We start from the raw sequence: 27,938 nt of genomic DNA on the forward strand, positions 1-27,938 counted from the left end.
CCGCAAAGAAGAAGATGAACGGCGAAGAAGAAGGCGAACGGCGGAGGAGACGATGAACAGTGACTCGGTAAACAGTAAAATCGCATCTCCGAAATGCTCAATGCTCAAAGCAGCCCTACCCCAGCATTGGGCTTTCAGCCTTGGGGATGCTGGTATTGGACAAAGGAGCATTCAAAAACACATACCAAACACCCAAAATTTCTCCCAAGGGGCTTTGGGGGCCCAAAGCCCCTTGGGAATGCCCAACCAAACACCCCAAGAGAAGTGAGAATTCCTGAGGACTCCAATTTGCAATATGTGGTGTACAGCTCTAGGGCCTAATGTTATTATTCACATAATGATGATCGAGATGCTTATCATCCATTTAACACCAGGAGAGAGCTCAAGAGACTTCTCAAAACTTCAATAATCATCACAACAAGCAGAAATTTTTTCACAGGTACAACAGGGGCTGCAGTTTTCCCAAATACTCTAATTCGGAAAATTGCATTGAAAATCACTTTCGGTCTTAGCTACACAAATTCGGTATGCAAACTCCAGTCTCTGGGTTTTGTTGCTCCTTCCATATTCGCCCCGTCACCCGTAGCTTCAGCTCCTTCCTATCCCCACCCGAGAAGAACAGCGCCATGTTCCGTTGGATTATAAGGCCGTCATGACTATCCCTGACCTTCCGGTGGCTATCGCGAATGCTTCGTGGGGTCCCCTCCCATATGAGTTTCCGGCCATTCGCTCCAACCTCCAGGCTGTAGCTGTAATTCCGGGCCTCGGTCTCGTCACCCATGAAACGGAGAAACGCCATGTAAACAGGGGCCATGCCAAGCTGGAAGGCCTCAAAATGGAGGCAGAAGTATTGACCAAAACAATGAAATACCTGACAAAAGATACAGATTCTTGATCAGATAAATAGCAATGTAATGTACATCCTCGAGCTAAAAATTCCAACACTACGGAGAAATTATGCAAAGTCCACAGGACAATGAATACCCAGGCAATCATCTATTCAACAAATGTGCAATGTACTCGCTGGTTTCAACAACATTCTTCAGATAAAGATGCAAATAAGCTTGCCATACCACCATATTCACAACACGTGAGGAGAGTTGTTCTAAAACAATAGCTTTCACAACTATGCAGAACCACACTGACAACAAAACCAAACCTTTACCAACTAGGCAAGAACCACACTACAAGTCATTTACTCCATAGTTATTGGAAAAGAAGGCTACTCCTCCATAAATGATAAAAAACGGGATGATAGTATAGCTTAGCAAACAAATGAACTCTAGCAAAAGATCAGAGGGCAAAGTAGAAACTCACAGTTAGCATCCATGTAGCATTTTCTACTTCCCGAGGATTGGATTTTACATAACGATGATTAAAGGTGGATCCTGTGTGCATGTCCACCTTGTGATCATCCCTCAGATGTGTGACCAAAAATGGGATATCACCAACAACAGAACACTCTGATCCAGCATATGGGCAGTTGTAAGGCCTAAAATTGCACAATGCCTCATGCTTGAGTTTGCTGTAGTATGGAAATATCCCTGGGCATCCCAAAGAATAATACTTGCAGGGGAGCTCAAGTGACTCAGCCACCTTCTCCAATGCTAAACACCTAATATCACCGAGCTCTTGTCTACAGGTAGGGCAGCGGTTATGCACCCTTGTTTTACAGGTCGAGCACAAAGTATGTCCATTATGGCACTGCCAAAAAGAAAAAACCAGTTTCTCAGATCAAAATTCAAAGTCTAGGAGATGCAACCAACTAACGTACACCAACAACCAAAGCGTCACTAACATTAAATATAGGTTACTGGGAATGGCCCCCCAGTCTTTATCAAAACAGCCAATGCACCAACGAACCTGGCAATGACAACTAAAATTTAGCAAGTTTCTCTGTACGTTTGCTTGACTTTGGGTGAAGTTTCTTCATGCAATTGCACAATCTACAACTGATGCCAAACTTCTCAACACTTTGCAATGGTACCTTTGCATTACAAAAAGCCTCGACTGGTGCAAACTTCAGTGGTTCACTTCCCCATACACATGGACCAAAAGTTCATGACATATCTTGTGGCCCAATCAACAAAATTAACGTAATGGTGAAAAGTTAGGAGAAAGAAGCCTTTCAAGTACTCAGTTTCTTTAGAATTTTAAAGAATGAAAATTGTATGACCCTACAATGGGAGAATATACAGAAGTATACAAGTTATGTGTCAAGCCGACGTAATATCACCAATCTAATCATGCCTCTTCAAACCTTCAGAATTTTTATAACCATCTAATCGTAAAATCTCAAAATTAGGAGAGTCACGATAGACTCATACTTGATAAAACCACCAGAGCCCAACACGTTATTTTCTTGGTCCAGGTCTTCAAAGCCTCATGTTCATATTAAGCCCTCAGTCAAGAATTAACATTGGACCTCCTCTCCTGCGCCTCTTATAGATGCATGTGATATGGAGGTATGAAACACAATATCCAGGCCATGATGACTAAGCAAAAAGCCTAAAAAGGAAGGTTGAATTAAGACAGCACAAGTGACAACGTTGATGTATTAAGTCTGTCCCACTGGAAGGGGAAGAAAACGAGCTCAGAGCAGTCAACTTACACGGCGAGACGCCACTTCAATATAGAGACCTATTCCACTACAATTCCCTCCAAGGCATTTGACTATACTTGCAGCCTAACTAAAAAGAATTTTGAGCGATTCCTTTCTGAAGACCTAAAACTTCCTACAAAGGCCAAACCAAAAGGCACCAATTAGCCCCCGTGCACCATCATCTTGTAGCCCAACACAGCAACCAAGTTCTAAACTTGCAATCAGTATCGCATGATTTAGGCCTAGATCTGCTTCTGCTCGTAGTAAAAAACGGGAATTCTCCGAATCGCCATGCCTGGCATGATCACACCCCGATCTACTCCGAAACAAATGCGAAGCAACGCAGATTCTCTGGCAATCCAACAAATCCGAACCCGCCATCTAAATCGCATTGTCTACCAGCACCATCGCCCTAGGAACCAAGAACACACCGCAACGACATCAACCACGAAGAGCGCGATACGTTCAAAGCGCGAGGTCATCGGGGAGCTACGTGATCGAACCTGATGAATGGGCGGGTACATGGAGTTGGTGCACACGGGGCACTCGAGCAGCTCGTGGACGCTCGTGGCCGGGGCGATGGCGGCGGGGCCCAGGACGCCGTTCGGGGGCGGGCTCGCATTGAGGGGCTTCGACGACGAGAACGGCGGCGGCGGCGGCGGCGTGTGGATGTTGTTCTGCTGGTGGAGGTGGAGGTGGTGGTGGTGCTGATGGTGGTGGTTGTGGATCTCGCTCTCGTCCACGCCATCCGCGATCGACACGCACTCAATGTTGTCCAAATCCATTCATAAAGGACAAGAACGAAAGGGAGCAAAAGGAGCAACACCCACGACGCCAAAATGCAGGAAAAACACACCCACTTGCTTCCCTTCACCAATCTCAAACAGGACCCGAACCCACTCCTCTTGGGCTCCTCCTCTTCTTCTTCTTCTTCTTCTTCTTCTTCAACTCCCTTTCTCGCTCTGTCAATCGTTTGAATTTTCCGGGAAAATCCAGCGGAAGGGAAAAGGCAGGAAAACGATGGAGAAGAGGAGGAGGAGGAGGCAACGGACGGACGCCAAAGCACCAAAACGATCTCTCTCTCTCTCCCCCCTCTCTCTCTCTCTCTCTCTCTGCTCGAGAGGAAAGGAGGTTCATTTTCTTCGTTGGCTCCTTCACATCGTCTCTCTCTCTCTCTCTCTCTCTCTCTCTCTCTCTGTGCGCGCCTGTGGGGTAACAGAGGGATGTGGACGGCCGTCGATGTTGCCAGCGGGGATGCTGATCGGACGGCCAACAGTCCTTATGTTTCCTTCTACGCTTTTTCGCCCGCTTCTTGTTCGATAATCATTATTTGTTGTGAGGACGGCACAGTGACAAGACAGACGGAAAAGTGTGACAGAGAAGACCACTTGGTCATTTTTATATTTTTTTATTTCCTTAACTTAGGTGAAATTGCCACATCTTCTAATGTACAAAAAAAATTCACCCCCTCAGCACTTTCTGGCTACTTGCTTACATGATTAGAGATATTCCGTTGACATAATTATTGATCACGAGGATGGTTTTTTCTATTTTGGTAATATAAGTGGAAAATAGGAAAGGAGAAAGAAAAACTAGAGCCGTAGGTCTTTTTTTTATAATAATCTCCACTTGTCATTACTTTAGAATCGAAGTACTTCTTTAGATGAGGATCTCGACTAATTCAAATGCTAATTTGTCCAAAAGGCATGGATCATACTGGGGTTCGAAAAGCCCGTTAAACATTATTAATTAAGTCCCAAAGTAAGTGGAGTGCGTTAATACTAGCTCGTCATTTCATTTAACTCCATTAAAGTGTATGCCTTTTGAATAACAAGGATAAGGTTGTTGTGTCGAACAAAAATGGTATGTTGATGGAATTTGATTTAATTATAGGGTTTTTGGCTCTAAATAGAAAAATGGGTGAGACTCTATCCTTTGCACTAGGCAAAAAATCAAAGGGATTTGGAATATTTGGGGCTTGGTCAAGGTGTTAGTGTCCAATCACAAGCCAAATAGTGTCCAATCACAAGCCAAATTAAGAGTAGTAGTTGAGATTTCCAATTTTAGGTGGTTGACCGCCACGAGTTAATTCCCCTTAATATGGGCGGCGAATGTCTGCGCCCCACAATATCAAATAAGGTCTCGTTAACTTTTCAGAACTTCTTGAGGCGTCGCCTCATTAATTTTTTTTTAAATTTCTCTACTTACAATTTAAGGACAGGACCACAATTAACCGACCATTTGAAAGGGGACCGCTACATTAACCCACCGCCATGTCCTCCTCGCTCAAATTTGGGTTTCTCAAGCCTGGGATCAAATTTTGCAATCACCAATTACCGAGTCAAAAGTATGGAAAGGCCCTCACCACCGGGTTTATCTCGAGGTGGGTAAGGTGTCAAGCAAAAGGAATTAATATCGCTTCAATTCACTATTTGAATTTCAAATAGAAATAGACATGAAAGAAATTAAATGGACTCTTCATTCACATGCTACCCTAAGACCAATATATATGGTTGCAACTGTGGAGCTTTTAGAGCAAATGACATATAGAGAGCGAAATCAAATAAATGGTTCGGATGAGAGGTGAGTGTTACCCAACTCTCACCATCCAATCGAAAATGGGTAAGTTGCAGAACTAAGACTCTTCTCCTTCCTAATGAATATAACCCTCCCTCTCCTTTTTGGCTTCAATTATTATTTTTTTTCCCTTTAAATGAAAGCAACTGCACCACCAGCTAACTTGCTTATAATCTCTTCATTTTCACACTTTTAAGAACCCAAACCACACAGTGGAGGTTGCAACCATGGGGGGATATATTCAAGCTTCACAGGTCAGCAACCAGAATTCAAGATCTCTTTTTTTTTTTTGGTAAACAAATTAAAAGATGACATGTGAAAATGTGAAAAAAAAAAGGTGGTAAGGCATTCAAAATGGGCTGTCGGAAAGGGAGAATAAAAAAGAGATTTCCATGAGATGGGTGATTAGGGAATTTTTTTTTTTTAGAGGTAGATAATGGAGTAGATATTTTTAAAAAAAATTAACTTAGGAAAATTGTAGATTTTTGGAATTAATCAAATATGTTGTCGGCACAACTTGGAACGGTCCATTTACCTCTAATATTGCACAATACAGAAAATGCTTATGAATTTCACACGTGCGAGGCTAATGAAAGCAAGATGTCTTATACTCCACTCATGCTCAATCTAACAAACAACACAAGTCGAGATCACATTAGCTGGTCTCTTAATTCGCTCAATACCCTTGCGAGATCCCTTCACTCTTTTCTCTCGGAGGATTCACTATTCTTAAAAAAGAAAAAAAATTAGGCTACATTTATCTTGCGAAAAGTGAATAATTTAGAAAATATATATATTTTTTTAAATGATAGATGGCATCCCTTAAAATAGCTAGTCAAAGAGAAACATTTTCATTACCAATAACAATTTGTATCTAAATATTTTCGAGGACGATAAAAAATATTTTTTAATTATCCATATGTGTAAGGGATATAAGTAATCATTTTTAGAATATTTTTTTCAAATATTCATTTTCTGCAACATAAAGGGAACCTTAATGTCTAAGTGATTGGCCTTGAAAAGTTAGAAACCAGAAATGAGAAATATTATGCTAATAATTCAGAATTGGTAGCGTCAATATCTACATAGAAATGATGTAATTATCCTCCTGCTCACTCGTAATTACAAGTTTCCAAATAAAGATCATCTTTATTTTCCCCCCTTTTTTCTCCCTTTCATCAGATCAAGTCGTAAAGCAAAAAGGGCTCGCGATGGGGGAGTAACCACAGGAGCAAATTTCTCTACTCAATTACTTGACATAGTCTAGGTAGTAAAATTGACCAAAAAAAGGGTCTAGAAATTAAAAAAAAATGAACAAAATTGCTATTATTCAAAGATAGACCGTGTTTTTTTTTTCCTTTTTATTACCTCTTCAGTTAAAAGAGGTAATAAAAAGATAGACTGTTATTTTAATTACCACTTAAGAGTTATTAAAAAGACAAAAACATGGTCTATCTTCCGCTTTTCTCCTAAAATAAAGATAAACCCTAGAGAGAGAGAGAAAAAAAAACAATTACCGTGAAGAGAATAATTGTGCCAAATTGCATACGAGAAAGGCAAACCTGCGTGCCCGCATTCAAAGTGCAACCTCTGTCGGATTTTTCTCCCTTCTTTCGTTTTTCCAATTTTATCCTCTTATTTTGCTCTTCCAGATGACTCAAAGCACCCAAAACAAAGGGGAAGGCGGTGGGGCCACGCGTCGGCCGCCCATTGGTCCTGGGCCCTCGATCGCGTCCAGGTGTGCGCGCACTCGCTCGCTCGTGACCCCGATAAATTCTGACGGCGAACGCGCGGGACGGCAGTTACTGCTCTCACATACCTTCCTTGTTCTTCCTTCCTCCTCCTCCTCCTCCTCCTTCATCTTCATCTTCCTCCTTCTCTTCCTGCTTCGCTAGAGATCTGGCTGAACATGTCTCGCTCTGCATGCGCTTCCGGGATCGGGACGACCGTCCAAGTGCACGTGAAATGACCAAAGATCGTGCCTGAACGCAGCGAGCCGCTCGATCTCAGGTGCGCATCGTCTCGCCTTCTTGCGTACCCCTCTTGAATCTTCATCGACGGGAGCAGTGTGAATTCCCATCTGCATTAGCGTGTTTGCGGAGAAGTTCTCGAACGGTTTGGTCGAGTTTGGAGAGGTGGGGTCGTCGCAAGTTCGTCTCTTTTTGAGCTCTTAGAGCAAATAGGTCCTGATTTTCTTTCTTTGATGGGGTTCGTTCGGTCACGGGGGTTCATGCGACGCTTCTTGATCTTGACCGGATTTTTCTGCATGATGTTCTCGCGCATTCCGTTCATGCAGTAATGGTTTTGACGCAACTGTCCCGTGAACATAACGGGGAACGGAGAATTGATCTTTTCTGGTGCAGGAGATGGGAAAGAAAGGGAGCAGCTGGTTCTCGTCCGTGAAGAAGGTCTTCAGATCTTCTCCTTCTCCCAGGGAGTTGCCTCCGAAGAGGGTAATTCGAATTTTCCTCCGTTTAAATCTCTCGACGTGCTCTGTTTCTTCCATCCATCGCGGTCGGCGAGCAAAGCTTAGAAAACCATATGATCTCCTTCTCGCGCTTGAACTGTCACTGGTTGTGCTTTCGCTTTCGAAAACCGTCCTCCTGCTGCAACACGGCAGTCCGACAGTGCGGAAGGAAATTCTATCGTTCTCTTACAATCTTGTGGCGTGAGTTAACGTTTTTTTTTAACGCATTCATGCCGATTAGTCCTTCCGCAAAACAATCCAAAAACAAGAAATCCTACATCTCCTGGCAGTTTCACGGACTAGGAAACTGTTCGGATGTCGGAATCAGGCCTTTGCTCTAAAACAGAAACTTTTAAAACGGCATGTATCCCAATTATAAACCATATTAACATCTAATAATCGAATCGATTAGCCCGTGATCTGCTTAATTGTCGATGATGCTAGGGAGATTTTTTTTCTTTTGTCGGGTGTCTTTTTTTTTTTTTTCTTTCGTGGTTCGGATCAATGACTATCTTGCAGAAGCAGCATTTAACCATATCACCTACCATGACACTGTCTTTTGAGGTCATGGGAGCATGATACCTCCCATGGTCCCCCTGCCATGAAGCTTTGCTGTCACACCACCTAAAAGCAATCCCAAAAAAAAAAAAAAAAAAAAAAAAAAAAAATCATCGTTTTCCATCTTTCATGTGCTTCCTCACGTTAGATCGCCATCGACCCGCTATCAATCTTGCATCCTTTGGAAGTAATTTGGAACTTTAGTTGAGTCGCGGCCGATGGACATAGTTGTCTGTGACAATGGTTTTTCGGTTTTGCAGAAAGATGGCGGCACTGAGAAGTGGCGGAACGACACGCCGGAGGTGGTCTCACTCGAGCATTTCCCGACTGAGAGCTCGCCAGACGTCACCAACGACGGAAGCACGGCTTCGACCCCTGTGACTGAGGATAGGAATCATGCAATCGCTGTGGCGGTGGCGACCGCTGCAGCAGCGGAAGCCGCCGTGGCAGCGGCCCAGGCTGCAGCGAAGGTGGTCAGGTTGGCTGGTTACGGACGGCATTCTAGGGAAGAGCGAGCCGCAACATTCATTCAGTCCTATTATAGAGGCTACCTAGTAAGATTAATTTCACGCATCTGTCTCTCCCAAACGGGTAATTAAAGTGGTAGACTATTATTGATAGCATGATTAGTGAACAGAAAATCCTGTAGGTCTAATCTAGTATTAGGTTAGATCCATCTGTATGAACCTTGAATTGGTGGGAAATTAATTTGGTTTTACGCTCTTCAATCGCGATCTCTCGCCCCAGATATCTTGATTAGAATATCGATCGATGTGTGGTTGTAATTAGGCACGACGCGCGCTGCGAGCGTTGAAGGGGTTGGTGAGACTACAAGCACTGGTGAGAGGCCACAACGTCCGCAAGCAAGCGCAGATGACCATGCGGTGCATGCAAGCCTTGGTCCGAGTCCAGGCCAGGGTCCGAGCCTCCCGGCTTCAGCTCTCCCACGACAAGCCCATCCACGGCATGACCGATGATGGTGGCGGCGACGATGGCGAACGGCGAGCACCGATGGGGGCAGGCCCCAAACCTTACAATAGCAGCCCCGTCACGAAGAGCAAGTACCACGAGGCGTCGGCGGACAACTGGGACAGCAGGCGCCGGAGTTCCGAGAAGATCAAGGAGAATAGCTCCAGGAAAAGTGAAGGTGTGATGAAGAAGGAGCGAGCTCTTGCTTATGCCATAAGCTATCAGGTTCGTAGGGGCCATATAGCTCATATGTCTATGCTTAGACAATTACATTTTTTACTTCCTCAGTGGTCCTCAATGGCTCATTTCGTCCTCAGTGGTCCTCAATGGCTCATTTCGTCCTTTTCTCTGCAGCAACAACAACAACTAATGCAACCGGAACCGGGCGACGTCGACGAAGGACTTTATGCCAAAGAAAGGGAAAAGGCGCAGTGGGGATGGAACTGGCTCGAGCGTTGGATGGCCGCGCAGCCGTACCACGCCCAGCAATTGGGGGTGCCGGACCACGCTTACATGGCGCTTCCCACCATCACCAACGCCACGACCGTGACCGACGACTTGTCTGAAAAGACGGTGGAAATGGACATGGTGGCCCCGGAGAACATGAACTTGGGCTTTCTCGGTAGGGAATCCAGCGACACTAGCCCGTACTCGACCCGGCATCAACGCCAGTCGAGCTCGAACAATGTCCCGAGTTACATGGCCCCGACTCAGTCTGCCAAGGCCAAGGTGAGGAGTCAAGGCCCGGGTAAGCAGCAGCAGAGTCCATTGGGGCCGCAGTGGAACACTTCGACTAAGAAAGGGCAGAGCGCCGAAAGGGGCGGCGACTCCTCGAGCTCTGGCGGAGGGACGACGGCCTACCAAGCAACGAGAAGCCCGATTAAAGTTAGAGGGCCGCCGCACGGCCAGGCCAGGAGACTTGCGGGCTACAGTCCGGAGCATATGGGCACTGATGACTGGACTCTACCCGTCCTTGGGCGTACATGGAGACATGATTTCGGTTGATTTTGTGGTGTTCTTGCATCTCTGGGTGTTGAGATGACTAATTATTGTTTATTTGTCCATAGACTTTAAATTTATGGTAATGTAAAAGTTTATGGGTTGACGTTATGGGACTTTTGTGTTAAAATAAAACGCAGTGTCTTTGCTTTTCCGCTCCGTCTGTTGTAGTTTTGTAAAATCAGTCTGTTGTGGTTTTGTAAAATCAAACGGATTGTATTACACAGCAGTTTTGTAAAATCAAACGGATTGTGTTACGCAGCTGATAACCATTCTATTTATAATCAACCATTATATTTATAGTCACCATTGTTCATCAATTCTCGAGAACAAATTTAAAATAGAAATATGTTTAGTAATATAATTTTTATATTCTATTTATAAAATAAATTTTTAGTCCAAAAATAGATTTTAACTAAAAATAAATAAAAATTTTCTACTTTTATATTTTGAAATGAAAATGAGAAATGAAAACGCTTGTCCTCAATACTAACCAATTGTCCACCTACTACCGATCACCATCGGCCGACTGTCGGTTGCCTATCCGCCACCACTTCCCGAGAGGAAAATATTGTGTCCTTATCTAATGAAGTTCTATTCAGGAAATATAAATTTTGTGTCACTATCAAATTTATATTTTTGCTCAAAAACTCATATGAGAAATAAATAATTAAAAAAAAGAATTTTTATCCAACCCATATTTACCGAGAAACAGTGCTAAACGTTGCAGGACATGCAGGCGAGCTCGCGTGAGGGAGAAGATGCAACACAAGCTGAAGGTTTGACAACCTTTGGAACAAGCTCGTACCAAATCATGCTACCCAGCAACACAACTCTTGGAAAGGCACAAAGAATATCTTACCCGAAACCTGGATAATTTACAGAGATGTTTCTCTCGTCTGCAAAACTTACAAAACTAAAAAGGAAAGGTGTTGTTCAGACATGCAGGAGATGCTTCACCAGCAGAGAGGATCCGTAGATCGGATCCCCCCACATTCACCCGCAAGGTGTGAGTTTCTTATTTCCAGCCCCACGAGGATTCTCGTCTTTCCAGTCGTCCAAGGCTCTCGCCCTTTCCTGAGCAGCATCGTCGTCTTCGTCCTCATCTTCAACTGGCCCTGGCTGTTTCCTCTCCTTGTACCACGCGGAATTAGCCTCTTCCATGAACTTGGCAGTTCTCTCTTGAAACTTCTGCATCATCTGCATCTCCTTCAAGCCAGCTTCCTCTATGCTCATGGTTGGCATCCTGATGCATGCAAACAACATGATTTAATTCAGACGGAACACCACCCCGTAGGTACCCAGCAGGAGGAAAATACACAAAAAGCAGTATCATTATTTGAGGTCTCAGACAACATCCAAGGATCCTCTAATAGTTTCATAAAAGAACAATATAAGATAAATAACAGGAGTGGTGCATACCTGTGACCTGGCTGGAACACTTGTGCTGCTATTCTATCCCTCTCGCTAGTCAGACTCCCATTTACAAGGCTCGCAGGTCCAAATATCAGGGGTTGGTGTTTATGTTCATGAGCATCTGAAACGTTTGCCCTACCTTCCAAAACATCTTGTGCAAAAGTAGCACATGTAATAGGTTGTGCCGGTTTAGTATATCGTGCACGAGTTGCGGCATTACGGTGCCAAGTTTCAGCAGTCTTTGTGCGCTCATCCAGAATAGCACGAGAGAACTCCTTTTCCCCTTCCTGTGAATACAAACCACTTCTTTACATCCATCTAACGCACAAAATGTATTATGCCTGCAACTGGGAGAAATACAGCCACCAATGTTGTGGTCCAAATTCGAAACCTTTGCTAAATTATACAACTCGGTGTGCTCCCCAGTTTTAAACATGTATGAAGAAGATCCAAATGAACGAAGAACAATATATCGCCCTCTATTTATTTTATTTTATTTAATTTTTTGCAAATCTTTCCTTTGCTTCTGTGTGTCAGCACTAACAATCTGCATCAAGGTGGTGAACCTTGAGACTAGGACCAGTGGGGCATAGTGGTGCCCTCAACCATCGCATGTTCAATCAGTACATGCTAAACCCAGGAAACAAAAGGGATAGGGGCATGTCTTCTTCACCACTAATAAAAAATAAATGCTAGCAAGAAGTAACATGATATGCTCAAAACAATGGGATTGGGAATCTTAACACCCAAAAAATAAATTTCCTACATGAAAATCCGGCAACTATGATTAAGACAGAAGAACTACTAGATAAAACAGCATAGCAGTGCCCCATTAGCGTATAATAGGAAGTTCTGATTTTTCTAGGGACTGCACCTGCAGTGCATATTATTTCAATGTGTGCAAATATTCTTTAGGTAGCAAAATCTCCAAAACTATACCTTTGACTGTTTCTCTTTGATAGCAGAAAGCATTTCTTCCTCTTTCTGTAGCATTTCTAGTAAATCCAAAGCCTGCAATGTCAATGGCAAGAGTATATTCATCACACCAATGCATAGGCAGTAAACAACCAAACACAAAGTATCTAATAACCAAACATGACCAAATGGTCTTAATGACCCATTGGACAAAGCCAACCTTACAAATCGCTAGAGAGATTGTAGTAAGCCAAGCCTGCGATAGAACATTCAGAATAAAAAAATTAAGTATCACCCCAGTGGAAGGGTAAAAGAAGAAATGCAATTGGATGTCAAAAGTTCATTAACCAATCTCAGCATTAACAAAAAATAAAAAAGATAATCTATATCAGAAACTACTTGCTTCATCAATTGCAATGTCAAGATCAGGAAATATTGACCATGAGATTCGTGATGGACTTTCAAATATGAGTATTTGGCAACCAACATGATGATTAGCCTCATTTTTTATTTTAAAGTATTGAAATAAGTAAGTGCAATAAGGCAAACTTTCAGCAGTCATGTGACCTGAGTTCCTAGAAGATAGTTTGAGAAGCTACTATCTCAAATACAAACCAACATATGCATAGAAACAGTAATCTTAAGCAGTAACGCAAACTACCTAATGCACTAATAAGTTGTGGAGGACATATGCTGAGCAAGTGCATCTAGGCATCTTTAGCTTTTGCTCACAAATCAAAAATCTAAATGCCATATAGAACCAACCTCACGCTCTTCCTCGCTGTCATCATCGACCATTTCTTCTTCTCCTGCCTCCACAGGAGTAGATAAGGCAGCTGCTTTGGTTGACCTCCCACGCCGCTCTTTCCGTTCCTTGATTTCAAGCAACTTTGATTCAGCAGCTTTTTGACGTTTGAAACGTGCTATCTGCCAAAATATAAAGACGTACTCATTATTGAGAGTGTTCATTCTTTCAGCCAAAGGAAACAGTATTTTGGGCATTGCTACTAGCCCAAGAGTCCAAGACCCATTTCTTCTAAGGAATACATCACTTAGCACAATCCGGCCAATGATCTACAGCTGGTTCAGATTGACTCTGTATAGACTGAACATTGCCGCCTACTGCTGACTCGTCCTCCATGACATGCTTGTCAATCTTCAAACTTCAACATACATTCTGATTGAACCATTTTTTCTGAAGCTTTCTCCTCTACTCTTTTTACTTTTTTATTAGTTGACTCTTCTCAACCTCGGAACTTCTCCTATCCGTGCTTGTCGAAGCTGCATTCTGATTCTGCATTCTGATTTTGAGGCTTTCTTCGCTCTTTTGGTTTTTAATTTTTTATCTCTCTGTTTGCTGTGCGGCTCTAATCTACACATGCTCTGAAGTTTTTCTCTGTTTTCTTATATTAAAAATTCATTACTGATTTTTTTCCGAAATTGAATTATCGATTGTTGCTTTATTCAACAGTTTGAACAAGGTCTATTTTGGTGAGGATGATTTTAATAAAGAGGACCACAATGTGATGGGAAGATAACAAGCCCAAAGATGAGGAATTTAGGGATGAGTCATTATTGGGAATCTTTTTTCCTCTCTCTTTTCTAGCTGAATAGAAAGGTAATAGCTGTCATTGGTGTTTTCTGAATAGTTTGCATTAAATTCATTTGGTTAAATTGTTATGTTGATTTCTTCATACTTAAGTTGGTATGGAGATTGGACAATGCAAAACTCAGAACTTGACCTTACCTGGGCTTTACTCTCTTTTTTATAAAATTCGGCATGTGATTGGATTATACAATGTCAAAAAATGTAATTGGGTCTCAATTTATAATTTTCTAGGATCTTACAATCACTGAGCAGATCCTACTTAGGATTCCAATCCTCCAAAAGATCCTACTTAGAATCCCGATCCTGACAAACTTGATTTCACCAAAAGCACCATTCATCCTTGCCTACCAATTGCTTCCATGTGCAATGGACCAAGTACAATCTCAAACAAACCAAGTACACCCAGTTGCTACTGTGCATAGTGTGCAACAACAATGAACCGTCAAGTTAGGATCTCAATCCAGACAAATTTGGTTTTTACCAACAGCACCATTGTCCTTGCCTCCCAATTGCTTTCGTGTTTGATGGACCAAGTACACTATTAAACAAACCTACTACTCCCAGCTTCTACTGTGCATAGCATGCAACAACGATGAACTAAAGAAAAGCTTCCAAATGAACCAAACTCCCAACACAATATAACCAAGACAAGAATGCAGAACTAATTCTCCCAAATCAAGCTTGTCGATCCTGCTGTGAACCATATTGACACTTATGCACAGAGTAATCCAGTGGTCAAGATATGATACACCAAAAACACCTCATACTTCTCTATGACTATAGTTATCACTTTCAAATATCCGGAGTATCCTAAAATTATTCAGCTCCAAATGTCTGAAAATTTTAATCAATCTTACCCCCATTTGGAGAAGCCAAGCAGTGCTTAGTAAAAATAATGGGTGAGAAAAGATATGCATTGGTACCTTTCTAGCTCTTCGATCTACCATTTGATTCGAACCTCCGGGTACAGATGTCTCTAACTCTCCCTTGGGTAAAAGTTCCATCGCTTCACAAAATGACATAAATTCCTGCAAATCATGGCACCCATAGTTCATCCTCATTGTGTACCACTGCTCCAGCAAGAACTCCAGAAAAAAAGTAACAAACGTAGCAAAAGTCTCCAATCTCAAAAGTTCATCCACGAAGAAGTAAAATAAAACCACAGAACCAAACCTTTAGTTTTTCCTGAGAAGCTTTAAGAATGGGTATCCTATCATCAGCAGAAACCTTTTCCATCAATTCAGCCAGATAAAAAGGGACCTGCAAAGAAGAAAACAAGGAAAATCTCACTCAAACATTTCTACTCGCAGCCCAAAACAACAGCACCGCGGCCGCCGCCCCCTGCGATAACTCAGCACGCAAATGAATGCATAATCACCTCCTAAGCATGATAGATGACGACCACAGTCGCAAAATTGGTGCTTGTCTCTAACAAAATGTGAATATCCCCTATTCATCGCCAGCTCCATACATGCTTATGCGGTAATTCGTAAATGAAATGTCAAGTTTACTTCTTTTTAGCAAGATTTAGGATAAAAATTGTCGATCAAGATCACCAGTAGCACCATTACTTCTGTAAAGGCATCATTCCTCCACGAAAACAAACAGCAAAAATAAAACAAAATAAAATAAAATAAAAAGCTGAGAAAGGCAAATTGCTCACCAAAATGTACTTGAGATTCGAAGTGCTGATATCCTCCTTAGTCTCGTTGGCCGAGAACAATCCCAGCGTACTTATCATGTTCTCGCACTTCCCCAAACCTTCGATTCCTCTTCTCACGGTATCCTAAACAAATCAACGTCGTCACCGCATTCTTCAGAAGAAAAAAAAGAGATCGCGAAAACGAAATACGCCAAAAAAGAAAGAAAAAAAAGAAAGAAATCGTCGCGCCGGAGATGACTCCGCTCACCTGATCGACGGCGGACTCCGTGGCGGCGAGGTGAATCTTGCGGGACTGCTCGAACAGAGACGGCAACGGCATGTCCTCCATGTTCAATTCCCCCATGGCGAACGATTCGAAAACCTACGCCCTCTCTCTCTCGATTGGTTCTCTGCCCGAACGAAGGCGAGAAAGAACTTGGAATTCAGTTTTCGCAGATTCCTGTTGATTTCCTGCAGGGATTTGGATGGAAATCGAAATGGAGTTTTGCTTGCAGAGAAAATCAGAGGGCGATGGAAATTAGAGGGAGTTGGAAAACAGGAGAGAGATAGAAAACGGGTTTTTAGAAAATGAATAAATTTAGATTAAATCAGGAGAAGCGATGAGAAAGTTCTGGGTGGGCTTAGAAGTTTCGTCGTTATTGGGCCTAGGCCCAGATCAAAGTCAAGAGTCGGTGGAGAGGACTCTTTTTTTTTTTTTTTTATTTATTTTCGCGTTCCATATATATTAATTGGAGTCTCTGTTAAAAGTCTTCGAAAATTTCTTAAATTGTTGCTTTAAAAAAGGCATGAAAATTTTTGACACACGAATAAAAGAGAGGCTCTAAAATTCCTTGCAATGAGGAAAATATTTACCTATTTCTTGAGTGTCACATACGATTTGACAAAAGTGTCACGTTAGTCTTTTTCAAGCTAATCGAATGAGATATGCACAAAATTTCTTCATTTTGCCATGCATTCAAAAGAGTAAACTTCTATTTTCTTTTATTATATCTTTCAAACTCTGTAAATATTTTTTTTTGAAAAAAATCATCTTCTCTGAATAGAAAAAATATAAAATACTCGCTAAGGCTTGAGCTTTTATCATTACTCGTCAATATTAAGTCAGTATATCTCTCCTTCTCTCTATCTAGAATAGGAAGTTAAAGCCTTGCTACAATTTCCAAATTAATGAATATTGTTAATGTGTAACTTCACATGTTGTGCAGTTGACTGCAGATTCTTCATATTCCCTCTCGAGCTTGGGACGGTTTTTGAATTCAACTGGCCTTTGTTTAATTGTCTTTGGAAGTTTCGTCTTGGAAATTTGGTGAATTTCAAATTTTAGATAACAATCTTCAGCATTTATGAAATTATGTTCTATTGTTGAAATAGGGCTCTTTTGTACCGTAGGATTCTTACATATTTTTCATTATCAAACTAAGTTGAGGATCGAGATTTGTTAAAGTGTGGCCATGATGTCTGGGTTCTCTATAAATTAACGGTGATTTTTGCAGTGCCTGAAGTGCGTGTTCTGCAAACTCTGGAATTCTTTCCATCTGGTCTTAAGTTTATTGACAATAAAATTATTCCAATTTGTTCAGGAAAAAAAAATCGATCTTTGAATATCATAGTTATAGTCTCTTTGGTGAACACAAATCATTCCATCACAAGCTCATCTAATCAACGGGACTCTATGGCGGTAAGGTGAATATTGCAAGCAGCGTAAGTCCTATACTTTCAATTAAAGGCGAGTATGGTTCAAGTTAGACCGATCCAGCACATGACTCAGGACTAACCACACAGTATTGGTCCTTAATTTTTGGGATCAATAACCAATCTTGTTAAGTCTAGGACTAGACCAACCCTATGAATTTGGTCTGATTTTAGGGTAATTGACGAATCAATTCTCAAGAAAAATTCTGGTTCTAGGTTAACTCGGGACCAATCAATTCTCAATAAAAAAGAGATCAATTCCTCACATTTATTACCACCCGCTGCGGTGGCTCCGTTGGGTAGGCTCCAGACTTCCACATAGGAGGTCTGGAGTTGGCCCTGCAACGCAAGTTGCGGGGAGGCCGACGGATCATTTGGCGACTTACTCGGGTGCGTGGGTGGTGGTTTTCACGCCTCCATAAGGGTTTACTTCCCATTGTCGGTGTCTGCGGGGTTCCTTAGGTCACAAAAAAAAAAAAAAAATTCCTCACATTTATTCATCTCCTCACAATATCCTAGAAAAACTCAACACTGCATTCTTAAAAAAAAAAGAGCTTCATTTTCAATTCAATTCCCCTCGCGAACGGTTGTTCCATCACATCGGAGGCTCGGCCCACTTGATCAATCGCAAACTAGTGGCGGCGATGAGAATCTTGTGAGATTGCTCAAACAGGGACAATAATGACATGTCCTCCATTTTCAATTCCCCTCGCAAACGGTTGTTCCATGTAAATGAAGATGAGAAAGAACTCAAAATTCAGTTTTGTAGATTTCTCGATTCTATGGAAATTGAACGGAAATCGAAATTGGATTGATTGGAGAAAAAATCAAAGGGCTATTCGAAAACAAAGAAAGATAAAATGGTTAGATTAATTTAATAGAAGCTATCCGAAATCGTCGGTGGCTTTAGGAAGTTTCATTGTGATTAGGCCCAAATCGAAGCCTCGGTGGAGAGGACTTTTCATTTTATCATTTTTTAAGTTTTCACATTCCATATATTTTGAGTTTTTGTTTAGAGAATTCGGAATTTTTTTTTAAAAAAAAATTTCACTTTATGAATTTAAATTGAATGGATAAATTATTAAAAAGATCGATCCGAAAAAAAGTAGGATGATTCGAGAGAGGAGATGCAAATCAGAGAGAGTTTCTTTTTTTTCTTTTTTTGGAAAAGAAAGAAAGATAAAAATGGTTTAAAATTTTTTATAGCTTAGCATTTTCGTTGTGATTAGATGAAATTCCAGGAGTATTTTAGTTTTTCACGTTCCATATATTTTAATTGGATCCTTCGTTTAGAAAGCTCAATTTTTTTTAAGGTAGTGTTTCCCTTTTACAAATGTAAATCGAACTGATTAATTATTAGAAATATATCATTAAAAGGTAGGATGCTAATTATAAAGAAAATGTGAGGATATTATCATAAATATATGATTCTCGTTGTCACTTAAAAAAAGTTTAAAAAAACTTTGATAACTTTTGACTTGAAAATAAAAGAGAGGCTCTAAACTTCCTCGCAACAAGAAAAATATTGGAGTATTCATTGAATGCCGCATGCATTTATGCAAATCTACTTACCGGTTTCAATTTTTTTATCCGACACATAAAATGCCACTTGGTCCACACAATTTAAATTGAAGAATCTTGCACAATTTAGACTAAATAGTATCAGGCAGGTATAATTTTTTTTGTCTAATCCTATCATGTATATATTTTTTTATCTATCCTACTCTAACTTTGCTTCGTTGTAAAGCGTGAGAGTCAAATTTCATATCTCAAACTAAACACTCCCACTTCCGACCTTGAAAAAGTAAGGAATCAAAATCCCCACATCCTCCTTCCCATATGAGAAAGAAAGGTGGCTATTGAGACAACCCACTGCGTGCGCTATGCGCAGTGCGCGAGTTGTGAAAGCTATTCTCTCAAGCATTCTCATTCTAGGCCTCGAAAATTAAAAGCACTTCATAAATATGGAAGAATGATATTTGATTCTTGCAATGGTGCACATGATCTTAAGTTTGATAAATATGGAAGAATGATATTTGATACTTGCAATGGTGTAAATTTTTTACTTGACATGATCTTAAGTTTCATTGACAAGAAAATTATTCCAATTTGCTCGTTTAAAAAAAAAAAAAAATCTATCTCTAAATATCTAACTCCATATTCTCTCCAAGAAAAATGCAAGAATTCTACCAACTTGCTATCTTTTCCCCTACAAAGTTTACTCAACTCAGCAATGCAAATGGAAGACAATATCACACTGCAACTTCCCCCCATTAGCTTGCATTCAAATCGCTCCCTCACAGACATGATACATGCACTCATAGCATTGACAAAATCGCTGTCAATTTATACAGAACCCAACACTAGATGACTTCATGACATCACCTTCAGCAATCTCAACCCTCATTTGTGTTTGATAACCGAAAAAAAAATGCAAGAATTCTACGGTACATGAGCCTTACTTCGCCAATACCACTTTGGTTTTGCCAAAGTTTCGCACCTGGAAACTGAAATTTACTAAAAGTCCAAGACATTGTCCTCTTCAAAGGCAATTAAACCAAGCTAATCAGACTAGTATAACAGTCCCAAACTCGAGAGAGAATATGAAGAATCTGTAGCGAGCTGCACTACATGTATAACTACAGATTAACAATATTCACCAATTGGAGGATTGTAGTAAAAGTGATTCTACGAGAGAGAAGCTCCGGTTTGAGGGCCTGAGTGTACTTGATCTTCTTTTCTCTCTTTGGAGGAATGATTTTGTAAGGGAAATCTTTGAAAGAGTTTGAGAGATCGAGCAAAAACAAATGAAGAGAAATTTGCTCTTTTAAATAAAGCACCGAGGAAGAAGAGCAAAAGGAAGAAGATTTCATGCAGATCTTTTTCCTGTAGCTGAAGAAGGGCTAAATGTAGTTCTACTTATCTTGTATTATCATAGCAGCTTCGTCTTTTAGTCCAAGTCGTGCGCAATTGATTCGCCCAATTTAAATTATGCAGAACGGATCTCATTTGATATTTACATCTTGAATAAAAAAATAAAATGACTTGGCCTAAATTTGTAGGCATGGCAACCGGCGAATGGCTTTGTATAAATCTTATGTGGCAATCAAGGGAGTACCCAACATTCTCTACCTTGCAACTCGTGACTATAGTATTATTTAGAATTTGCTTGGTTAGGATTTTATCTTTTTGGAGTTCTCATAATTTAGCTTTTATTTCACTTGTCGATTGTGATTTTCATTACAAAAACCCATTGAAGAAAAGGAAGAAGCAATGTTCCCCATTTGTAGTACAACCATATAAGCCGTCTGCAGAAAATAATTTCCTTTGTTTTTTCTCCCCGATTTTGCTCCTCACATGAACAAAGAGAAATCGAAAAAACAAAAAATTCCTCGTTTGATAGGCGATATTATCATCTTAAATTGACTATTATATCCCATGATAGGGAACGATGGAGACTCATAAATTATTGTCACAAAATAGGGACTGGCGGGCAATACAACATTGCTTGACTTGGATCGACCAGTTCAATAGGTTGACGTAGTCCTTATTCCAATCCGATAAAATCACAAACTGTTCTGATCAGATGCCAATCAAAATCACAAACGCGTTTGCTTCTCTCTACAAAGAAGCAGCTCTTATATGATCAAATACAAAACCACACCCTAATAATCATATAACATGTGCAATGAGAGGATCAACGTACGCGACGCGACGGGAGCTGCATCTAGACACATGGATGGTCCTAGGGATGCCATTCTACAAGATGGTTGGGGACAGAAAAAAGCCAGAGATAGAGAGAGAGAGAATAAAAGGAGATCGGCACATGGACACCTTTCGATGGGATCACGGATCGCTTCCGATGGCCGGGTTAAAGTCAAAAGGGGGCGGGTACGGAGTCCCACCGCGGGGGGACGTTACGAGAGCGAGCGCACATGCAAAACGGACGCTGAGTTTCGAACCGATCACGCTCGCACCTTTCGGTTCCCACGTCTTGTCCGCCTCCCGACAATTTTTACGTTAGGACTCGGACCGGTTCGCCCGTCCCGTCGCCCATCTTGTGGTCACCGTCGCTCCTCCCTCTCCTCCCGTCTACTCTTTTTAAATCAAATCAAAGGTTTATGAAATTTTGTGGAATTTCTAATATTATTTATTTTAAAAAATGTGAAAATAATTGCATATGTAATATATATCTATATATGCGCACGAGTCATGAAAGTCTCGCACATCTCAAGTCAAAATAGATTTAAACCAAAAAAAAGAAGTTAAAATAGATGTTACAGCACTTGAGTTGCGAGATTGTTTATTAAATAATAAGCGGAATGTGAAAATCAAGTCTGATAGCCATCGAGTTGATTGATTAGATGAGCTAATTGTTATTCTACATATTTCTATGACTAAATATCATTAAGTCAATCTGTTGGACATGTGACTTGGTGGTAAGAGGAATTGTGGAATAGGAATGTTCACTTTCAAGTCTAGAATTCGACTCTCATACTCCAGAGAGAGAGATAAAAAGTAGGAGAGAGATGATAATTCAAGTAATAGGACAAATAAAAAAATAAAAAAAATCATTAAGTCCGATCGGTACAAACCTCATGGTGTGGGAACGTGGGGTATCCTGCACCGGATCCCAACACCCCCACCACAGAGTTTTTATTTTTATTTTCCCTCTTTCTTCTTTCTCAAAATTTAAATTATTCTTTTCCCTGGAAATATTCAGGAGTGGAGATTGCTTCATCTGCTTAAAGGGGCTGCTCAAAAACCAATTTTTCTATAGTATAATTAAATGATGAAGCCAGCGAAACAACGCCCAGATTTCAAGGGCGGATCTTGGGCTAACTTAAAAAATTCAGAACAGTGATGGAATATTGCAGACAGAACCTTAGCACCACCACGAAAAAATGTTTCAATCTCTCTCTCTCTTCTTGGGTTTTTATGGTGATATTAGGCAAATGATTATATGCTTCATGTACCAACTTTCTCGAGCAAGTCCCTGCTTTACAGGGCCTCCCCAGCAAAGGAGGCAACTTGAGGACCATAAGAAAATGGGGCTCGGTCGCTCCGGTCCAATGGAAAACCTGGCCTCTCCGGGTCCTCACGTCCATCATGACAATCCCACTGACAGCGACCTCTCTCGTGCCTCTCCCCCCTATCCTTAAAAAAACAATCTTTGCGTCTCATGATGATCCTTCCCCTTGACAAATGTGGACCTTAGGCACTTAATCACATGACAAATTCCATCTATTCACGTACGTGGAGGGGTCCTTCTTCGAAACTTCTGTCCTTCCTTTTCGACGTCGTGTTCATCAATTATGGGAATTGGTTTCCGCGTAGCGTGCTCTCGCCATGGGATCACGGGACCCTGCCGGAGAGGAAGATGAACGAAGGCGAAACCGAGATATATAATGTTTCCGATTGTCTTTAGCTTCGATGAGCTCCGGCGTTAAATGCTGTTTTTGTGCTTGAGGAAGGTGGTGGTAGGTAGGTGCTTAGCATTAAACAGAGGGGTCGCCTAAGAATTCTTTTCCATCATGGGATGTCTCCGAATTTGTCTAGATTTGCTATAAAGAAAAGATTTTGCATTTGATGCTGGTCTCATCTGCATGATGTTGCTGATAATGTGGTCCAAGGTCGTGTCGTTGGTTTTTTATGCGGTTCATTCCCCTTGACATCATCTTCCGCAGATCATTTTCTTGAGTCCCCAAGTCTAGCTGGTGACCAAAGATCTTTTTCAATTCTGCAAAATATCACCCCTCCTGTCGTTGTGAGCCGAAATTCCAAGGAAAACTAACGAGAAAGTGGAATTTGCTCACTCTTGTTGTAGTGTTGCAGCATGTTCAAGAACATTATTTTATAGGGGAAAGAGAGAACTTTCATGCTCTACCCATCTGGGTTTACTCGGGTCATCCACCCTGGAAAAATACAAACTTCCTTGGACTGTTCTGATGAGAAATTCTTTTTTTTTTCTCTCTCTCTCTATTTCTTGTTTTGGGATCAGCCCTTTTTTCTAATCAGTAACGTTGACAAACTAGCAGGAATCTAGTGCCTTTTGCTTCCTGCTGTTGCAGTCATGACTCGCGAAGAGAAAGATGAAAGAGCAGACGAATTTTTTTGGAGGTGGGTCAGTTCTCTCACTGAAAACCAGGGAACAGTTTCTTTTATATCTTTCATGCTTTCTTCTGCTTAAAGCGCCTTTTTTTTAGCAGATTTTGCAGTCTCTCACACGTGGAAACTCCACTCACCCCTCATGCTTTTGTCATTCTCTTGCTCATTTATATAATTCACTTGTGCAGCACAATTTCCCTGCAGTTTTTTGGCCCGGCTGATGCTTGAGATCTGCTCCTGATGAGTCCTCCTGAATCGGGTTTCAATTGAAGCCTTGAATCTGTAGCTCTCGTGAGTTCTCTCTTTATCCCTTTTCACTTGCCTCATTTGTCTCTGCTTTTGCATGGGCTTTCCTTCGTTAAAATTATTTTTGTCTGATTTTAGTTGTTTGTGCCTGCATTTGCCAAAACCGGGTATCTAGTAATCATGTACAAATGAGTGAATTGCTCTGTTGTCGATGGCAACTGATTGAAATAATGCTTCTTCCTAACCGACTTTTGACTTTTGGCTCCGTCTTTCATGTTTCTCAAGGGAGAAGCAGAACGTCCCTGCTCTTGACAAATGGATGAGAGGAAGACTCCAGATTCTTGTTTGTCATCCTTGTTCTTATGCGAAGAAAAGGTCAATGACTGGTATCCGATGTACTTTGGTGTGTCATGCGCGTTCTTTGCCCTAAGACTCTTGCCCGGTCGAGAGACGGATGACGACAAATGGTCCAAGGCATGGAACACAATACTCCAAGGAAGCGCTCAGTTGTTGGGTTTGCTCGTGTGGAAAGCTCAGAAGGAGGGAACTGATGAGGGAAAAGGTGCGCTCTTGGCCAAGCTGGAAATGGCCGAGCGAGAGAGAGACGAGTTGAAGAGAATTAGACACGAAGATGCAAAAGCCAACGAGAAAGTAGTCAGTATTTTTGCGGCGCAAGAGCAGAGATGGTTTAATGAAAAGAAGAAGCTGCAGCAACAGATCAGAGCAGTCGTGAATGGTGCGAGGGTCCTTGGGAAAAAGAAGGATGAAGAGATTTCTGGGTTGAATGAAAGATTAAAGGAGATGGAGCTTGTGGTCCAATCAAAGGATAAAGAATTGCAAGAAGAGGGACTAAAGAGAAAGGAATTGGAAGAAAAGCTCAAGAAGACCGAGAATACTGCGGAAGAATTGAGGGAGAACGCAAAGCGAGAGGCTAAAGAGCATGCCTCTGAAATTTGGAAGCACAAAACCGCATTCATCGAGCTCGTGTCGAACCAACGGCAGATTGAGGCTGAGATGGGTAGGGCCCACAGGCAAGTCGAGACCACAAAGCAAGAGCTCGAGTTGGTTTTAGAACAGAAGGAGGAGTCTGACTTGATGATCGAAAAATTGTCTGTGGAGATTGTGAAGATGCAAAAGGACCTGGAACAGAAAGGCGATATTCTGTCTGCAATGCTGAGGAAGTCGAAGTTGGACGCGGCAGAGAGGGAGATGCTTTTGAAGGAGATTAAGTTGTCAAAAGCTAAGAGGAAACAGGCAGAACTAGAGACAGAAAGATTGAGGTCCGCGTCCGAGTCCAAACATGGGGGACACTCGTTGAGAAGTATGTTGGCTAACCAAGTCAATCTAAAACTTGAAGGTGAATATGGAACAAGAAAAATGAACTCCTGTGCGACGGGGTCATCTCTCACTCGAAAGGCCAGGTTGCAGGCAAATAATCTTCTTGAATACGAGAATCCCAATTTCTCTGGGGAGATAAAGGCATGCTCTCCTGAGTATGATGGCTATTCTCAAGGACAAACTGAGGCACTAGGTAGAAGCTATACTCTCTTTCCTGGCTTTCTGTGAATTTCCTCTTGCTAATTCTTGAAATATGAATGACATATAGCTCATCATAAAATTCTTCGCCACACCTTCGAAATACTTGCTAGTATGGTTTCTGTCTGCTTCTTCTGCCTCTCCTTTGATTTTCTAATTTTTTATCTGTTCTGGTCCTTGAAGCTATCACAGCTGATGTTAAGCGATTGGAACACTGGGTACATTCGGAAGCAGAGAAATATGCGACTCTAGTTGAGGAAAGGCATCACCTTGAGCTGAATGCCTTTGTGGAACAGATGAGGCTCAAAGATGAAAAATTGGAAGGCTTTCGTTGGCGGATGCTGAGCATGGAAATTGAGTCCAAGCGTCTGCGGTCCCATGTTGAGGGTTTGACTAGAGATATATCTCAACTCAAAAACACTAATACGAAGTTGGAAGCCCTGTTGCTTGCACGAGAGGACGAGCTCAGTGCTTTGAAAGAGCAGCTCGCTTCACAATCAAATCATATTAATTTTCAGAGGCCTTTAAATGATCCATCTATCCATGATCGTGAACTAGTTGAAGATACCATTTGGTCTGAAGTTAACATCGTTAAGAGAAGACCAGGGCATAAGGATAAAAAGGCAGATAAATTGGCAGCAAAAGCTTCCCAAGAGGAAGATGTTGAAGTAATAGTTGAAACTGCATTAGTTTGTCAACCCACCGAAGTGACGAGGGTCCAATCTCCTCAGAAAGTTTCTGAAGAACAGAAGGACATTGGTGATTGTGATCCTAAAAGAGAAGAAAGTGGAACTTCCGCAGATTTGGTCACTCTCCAAAATTTACCATCTTTGAGCCAGATTTCAAGCAAGACAAAAAGTTCTTCCTGGAAAATGGATCTTCATGCTCTTGGAGTTTCGTACAAGATCAAGAGGCTGAAGCAGCAACTCCTAATGCTTGAGAGGTTGATGGGAAAGCAAGAAAGCAGTGAAAATGTCAAAAGCAAAGATCATGGACCCAATGCCATCAAAGGTTTCCTGTCGCTTGTTTCTTTGTTGACCAAACAAGTTGGACGGTATCAGTCACTCCAAGAAAAAGCCGATGATCTGTGCAAGCGAATGGTAAGCTTCTCCTATAGATAATGCACTCTAAGCTCATGGACTTGGTACTGTCAGAAATATCATATGGTGAAGCCCAATCCGTTGAAATATGTTAATTGATTTTCCCATTGGATGGTTGTTTCATTGCCAGGCAATACATGAATTGTTTAGCATCAGCAACAGCAAGTTTGATATTTGTGCTGTCATCCGGAAAGATTCCAATTTCCATTTTTATCTAGCGAAGAGATTCCAATTGCTGTCTTTATCTAGCAATAGATTATTCTGACAAAACTGACAAACCAAAAACGAAAAGAGGGAGGATTTCTATAGTCCTCCCCTTGAAATCTCCACAGTGGTTTCTCTTTTTTGCCTCCTCTATGTGCTTATTTTAGAATGGCATTAGCTGTAATCTGATCCTAATCTAAATTTTCAGCATGAAAACAATCTGGATGCGAGTAGCGTGGATTCCAATGCTACGAAATCAAGGGGAAGGATAAAAACACTAGAGAATTTTCTTGAGGAAACATTTCAGCTTCAACGGTACATGGTTGCAACAGGACAGAAATTGATGGAGATACAATCAAAGATCACCATCGGATTTGTTGGAGCAGCTGAAGAGCTCGCAAAATCTGCCAGCTTCGACATAAAGCGGTTCGCCGATGGTGTGAGGACTCTGTTTCAAGAAATCCAAAGAGGCCTGGAAGTCCGAATAGCTCGCATCATCGGGGACCTTGAAGGAACCTTAGCTTGCGATGGGATAATACATCTGAGGAGATAACCCGATGAGACGAAACAGAGATGAGCATTAGGTGAACTGTGATAGAGGGATCAATTATTTCTTTCTCATATTTCCCCTTTCTTTAGCCTCTTTACCTTCTGTAATATATGTATGTAGTTACTCTCGAGATTGTATAGGATCATGCATAGTTCCAACCACAATAGAAATTCATCTGACTGGACAAATCTCAACCTGAGGAGATACGTCAGCTTATAAAAGCAACCCTTTTCGAAACTTATTTTGGGTAATTTATCACTGTAATCTTGCCTCTGGTGACTTCTCTCTGAAACATCAGGTCGCTGTAAAACATTTTGTATGGTAGTTAGTGTCATGTGAAACGATTCTTGAGAGAGAACTCGGTATCCTTAAAAGGGGCAGCATAAAAGTATGTGGAAAGGCGATGCTTGACTTGGCTTGTGAAGCTGAAAGAAGCTAGGCATATGGGTATATTCCAGAGGCATAACTGGAATGTTTCCTTGTCCAAGAAATATTCCATGGCATATGGCATCTTATTAAAAGACTTCTTTGCTCACCTTCTTCTACCCTTCTCTTCATTCTCCTCCTCCTGCAACTGCAACATCTCTTCACAGAGGTTCTCTCCTCCCAGAAAGGGCATCAACCAGGCAACTCTCTCTCTCTCTCTCTCTCTCTCTCTCTCTCTCTCTCTCTCTCTCTCTATGTAGTGTAAATTTTACCAAGTTTCTTTTTACAGAAACTCCTGTCT

At 41.5% G+C, this 27,938-nt stretch overlaps 4 protein-coding genes across 5 annotated transcripts; 2 read left to right on the top strand and 2 right to left on the bottom strand.

The window, feature by feature from the left end:
• Positions 1-271: 271 nt before the first annotated feature.
• On the bottom strand, positions 272-3,765 carry LOC104437722 (E3 ubiquitin-protein ligase SINAT5). The gene is made up of 3 exons (XM_010050731.3): positions 3,106-3,765; positions 1,318-1,704; positions 272-871 (listed from the first exon to the last, which is right to left on the bottom strand). The coding sequence occupies exons 1-3, from the start codon at positions 3,385-3,387 to the stop codon at positions 509-511; spliced, it is 1,032 nt and encodes a 343-aa protein (XP_010049033.1). The 5' UTR covers positions 3,388-3,765; the 3' UTR covers positions 272-508.
• Positions 3,766-6,958: 3,193 nt separating this feature from the next.
• On the top strand, positions 6,959-10,431 carry LOC104437711 (protein IQ-DOMAIN 1). The gene is made up of 5 exons (XM_010050712.2): positions 6,959-7,189; positions 7,543-7,632; positions 8,465-8,758; positions 8,994-9,398; positions 9,528-10,431. The coding sequence occupies exons 2-5, from the start codon at positions 7,546-7,548 to the stop codon at positions 10,176-10,178; spliced, it is 1,437 nt and encodes a 478-aa protein (XP_010049014.1). The 5' UTR covers positions 6,959-7,189; positions 7,543-7,545; the 3' UTR covers positions 10,179-10,431.
• Positions 10,432-10,941: 510 nt separating this feature from the next.
• Positions 10,942-16,326, bottom strand: LOC104437702 (PP2A regulatory subunit TAP46). Its single transcript, XM_010050700.3, has 9 exons — positions 16,023-16,326; positions 15,776-15,898; positions 15,286-15,372; positions 15,036-15,140; positions 13,269-13,430; positions 12,724-12,759; positions 12,528-12,599; positions 11,595-11,875; positions 10,942-11,418 (listed from the first exon to the last, which is right to left on the bottom strand). Exons 1-9 carry the CDS (start codon positions 16,116-16,118, stop codon positions 11,169-11,171), a joined length of 1,212 nt encoding a protein of 403 aa, XP_010049002.2. The 5' UTR covers positions 16,119-16,326; the 3' UTR covers positions 10,942-11,168.
• A 6,429-nt stretch (positions 16,327-22,755) lies between these two features.
• Positions 22,756-27,462, top strand: LOC104437674 (putative leucine-rich repeat-containing protein DDB_G0290503). 2 transcript variants are annotated; one of them, XM_010050681.3, is made up of 6 exons: positions 22,756-22,951; positions 23,506-23,587; positions 23,764-23,866; positions 24,107-25,352; positions 25,541-26,457; positions 26,870-27,462. In XM_010050681.3, the coding sequence occupies exons 4-6, from the start codon at positions 24,137-24,139 to the stop codon at positions 27,212-27,214; spliced, it is 2,478 nt and encodes an 825-aa protein (XP_010048983.2). In that variant the 5' UTR covers positions 22,756-22,951; positions 23,506-23,587; positions 23,764-23,866; positions 24,107-24,136; the 3' UTR covers positions 27,215-27,462. The 2 variants fall into 2 exon arrangements, with proteins under 2 accessions (XP_010048983.2, XP_010048975.2); XM_010050673.3 differs by having other exon boundaries at positions 22,756-23,587.
• The last annotated feature ends 476 nt before the right edge of the window (positions 27,463-27,938 follow it).

Source organism: Eucalyptus grandis, chromosome 1, assembly GCF_016545825.1.
Source record: "Eucalyptus grandis isolate ANBG69807.140 chromosome 1, ASM1654582v1, whole genome shotgun sequence".
NCBI lineage: Eukaryota > Viridiplantae > Streptophyta > Magnoliopsida > Myrtales > Myrtaceae > Eucalyptus > Eucalyptus grandis.

Excerpts from the sequence above, each read along its gene's own strand:
- LOC104437702 (XM_010050700.3), bottom strand. The coding sequence starts at position 16,118 with ATGGGGGAATTGAACATGGAGGACATGCCGTTGCCGTCTCTGTTCGAG. Across the intron at positions 12,760-13,268 it reads ACAGCGAGGAAGAGCGTGAG|GCTTGGCTTACTACAATCTC; the intron begins GTTGGTTCTATA and ends GTTCTATCGCAG. Across the intron at positions 11,876-12,527 it reads TCAAAGAGAAACAGTCAAAG|GAAGGGGAAAAGGAGTTCTC; the intron begins GTATAGTTTTGG and ends TTGTATTCACAG.
- LOC104437722 (XM_010050731.3), bottom strand. The coding sequence starts at position 3,387 with ATGGATTTGGACAACATTGAGTGCGTGTCGATCGCGGATGGCGTGGAC. Across the intron at positions 1,705-3,105 it reads TGTACCCGCCCATTCATCAG|TGCCATAATGGACATACTTT; the intron begins GTTCGATCACGT and ends TCTTTTTGGCAG. Across the intron at positions 872-1,317 it reads ATGCTACATGGATGCTAACT|GTATTTCATTGTTTTGGTCA; the intron begins GTGAGTTTCTAC and ends ATCTTTTGTCAG.
- LOC104437711 (XM_010050712.2), top strand. The coding sequence starts at position 7,546 with ATGGGAAAGAAAGGGAGCAGCTGGTTCTCGTCCGTGAAGAAGGTCTTC. Across the intron at positions 7,633-8,464 it reads GGGAGTTGCCTCCGAAGAGG|AAAGATGGCGGCACTGAGAA; the intron begins GTAATTCGAATT and ends TCGGTTTTGCAG. Across the intron at positions 9,399-9,527 it reads CTTATGCCATAAGCTATCAG|CAACAACAACAACTAATGCA; the intron begins GTTCGTAGGGGC and ends TTTTCTCTGCAG.
- LOC104437674 (XM_010050673.3), top strand. The coding sequence starts at position 24,137 with ATGGATGAGAGGAAGACTCCAGATTCTTGTTTGTCATCCTTGTTCTTA. Across the intron at positions 25,353-25,540 it reads AGGACAAACTGAGGCACTAG|CTATCACAGCTGATGTTAAG; the intron begins GTAGAAGCTATA and ends TGGTCCTTGAAG. Across the intron at positions 26,458-26,869 it reads ATGATCTGTGCAAGCGAATG|CATGAAAACAATCTGGATGC; the intron begins GTAAGCTTCTCC and ends CTAAATTTTCAG.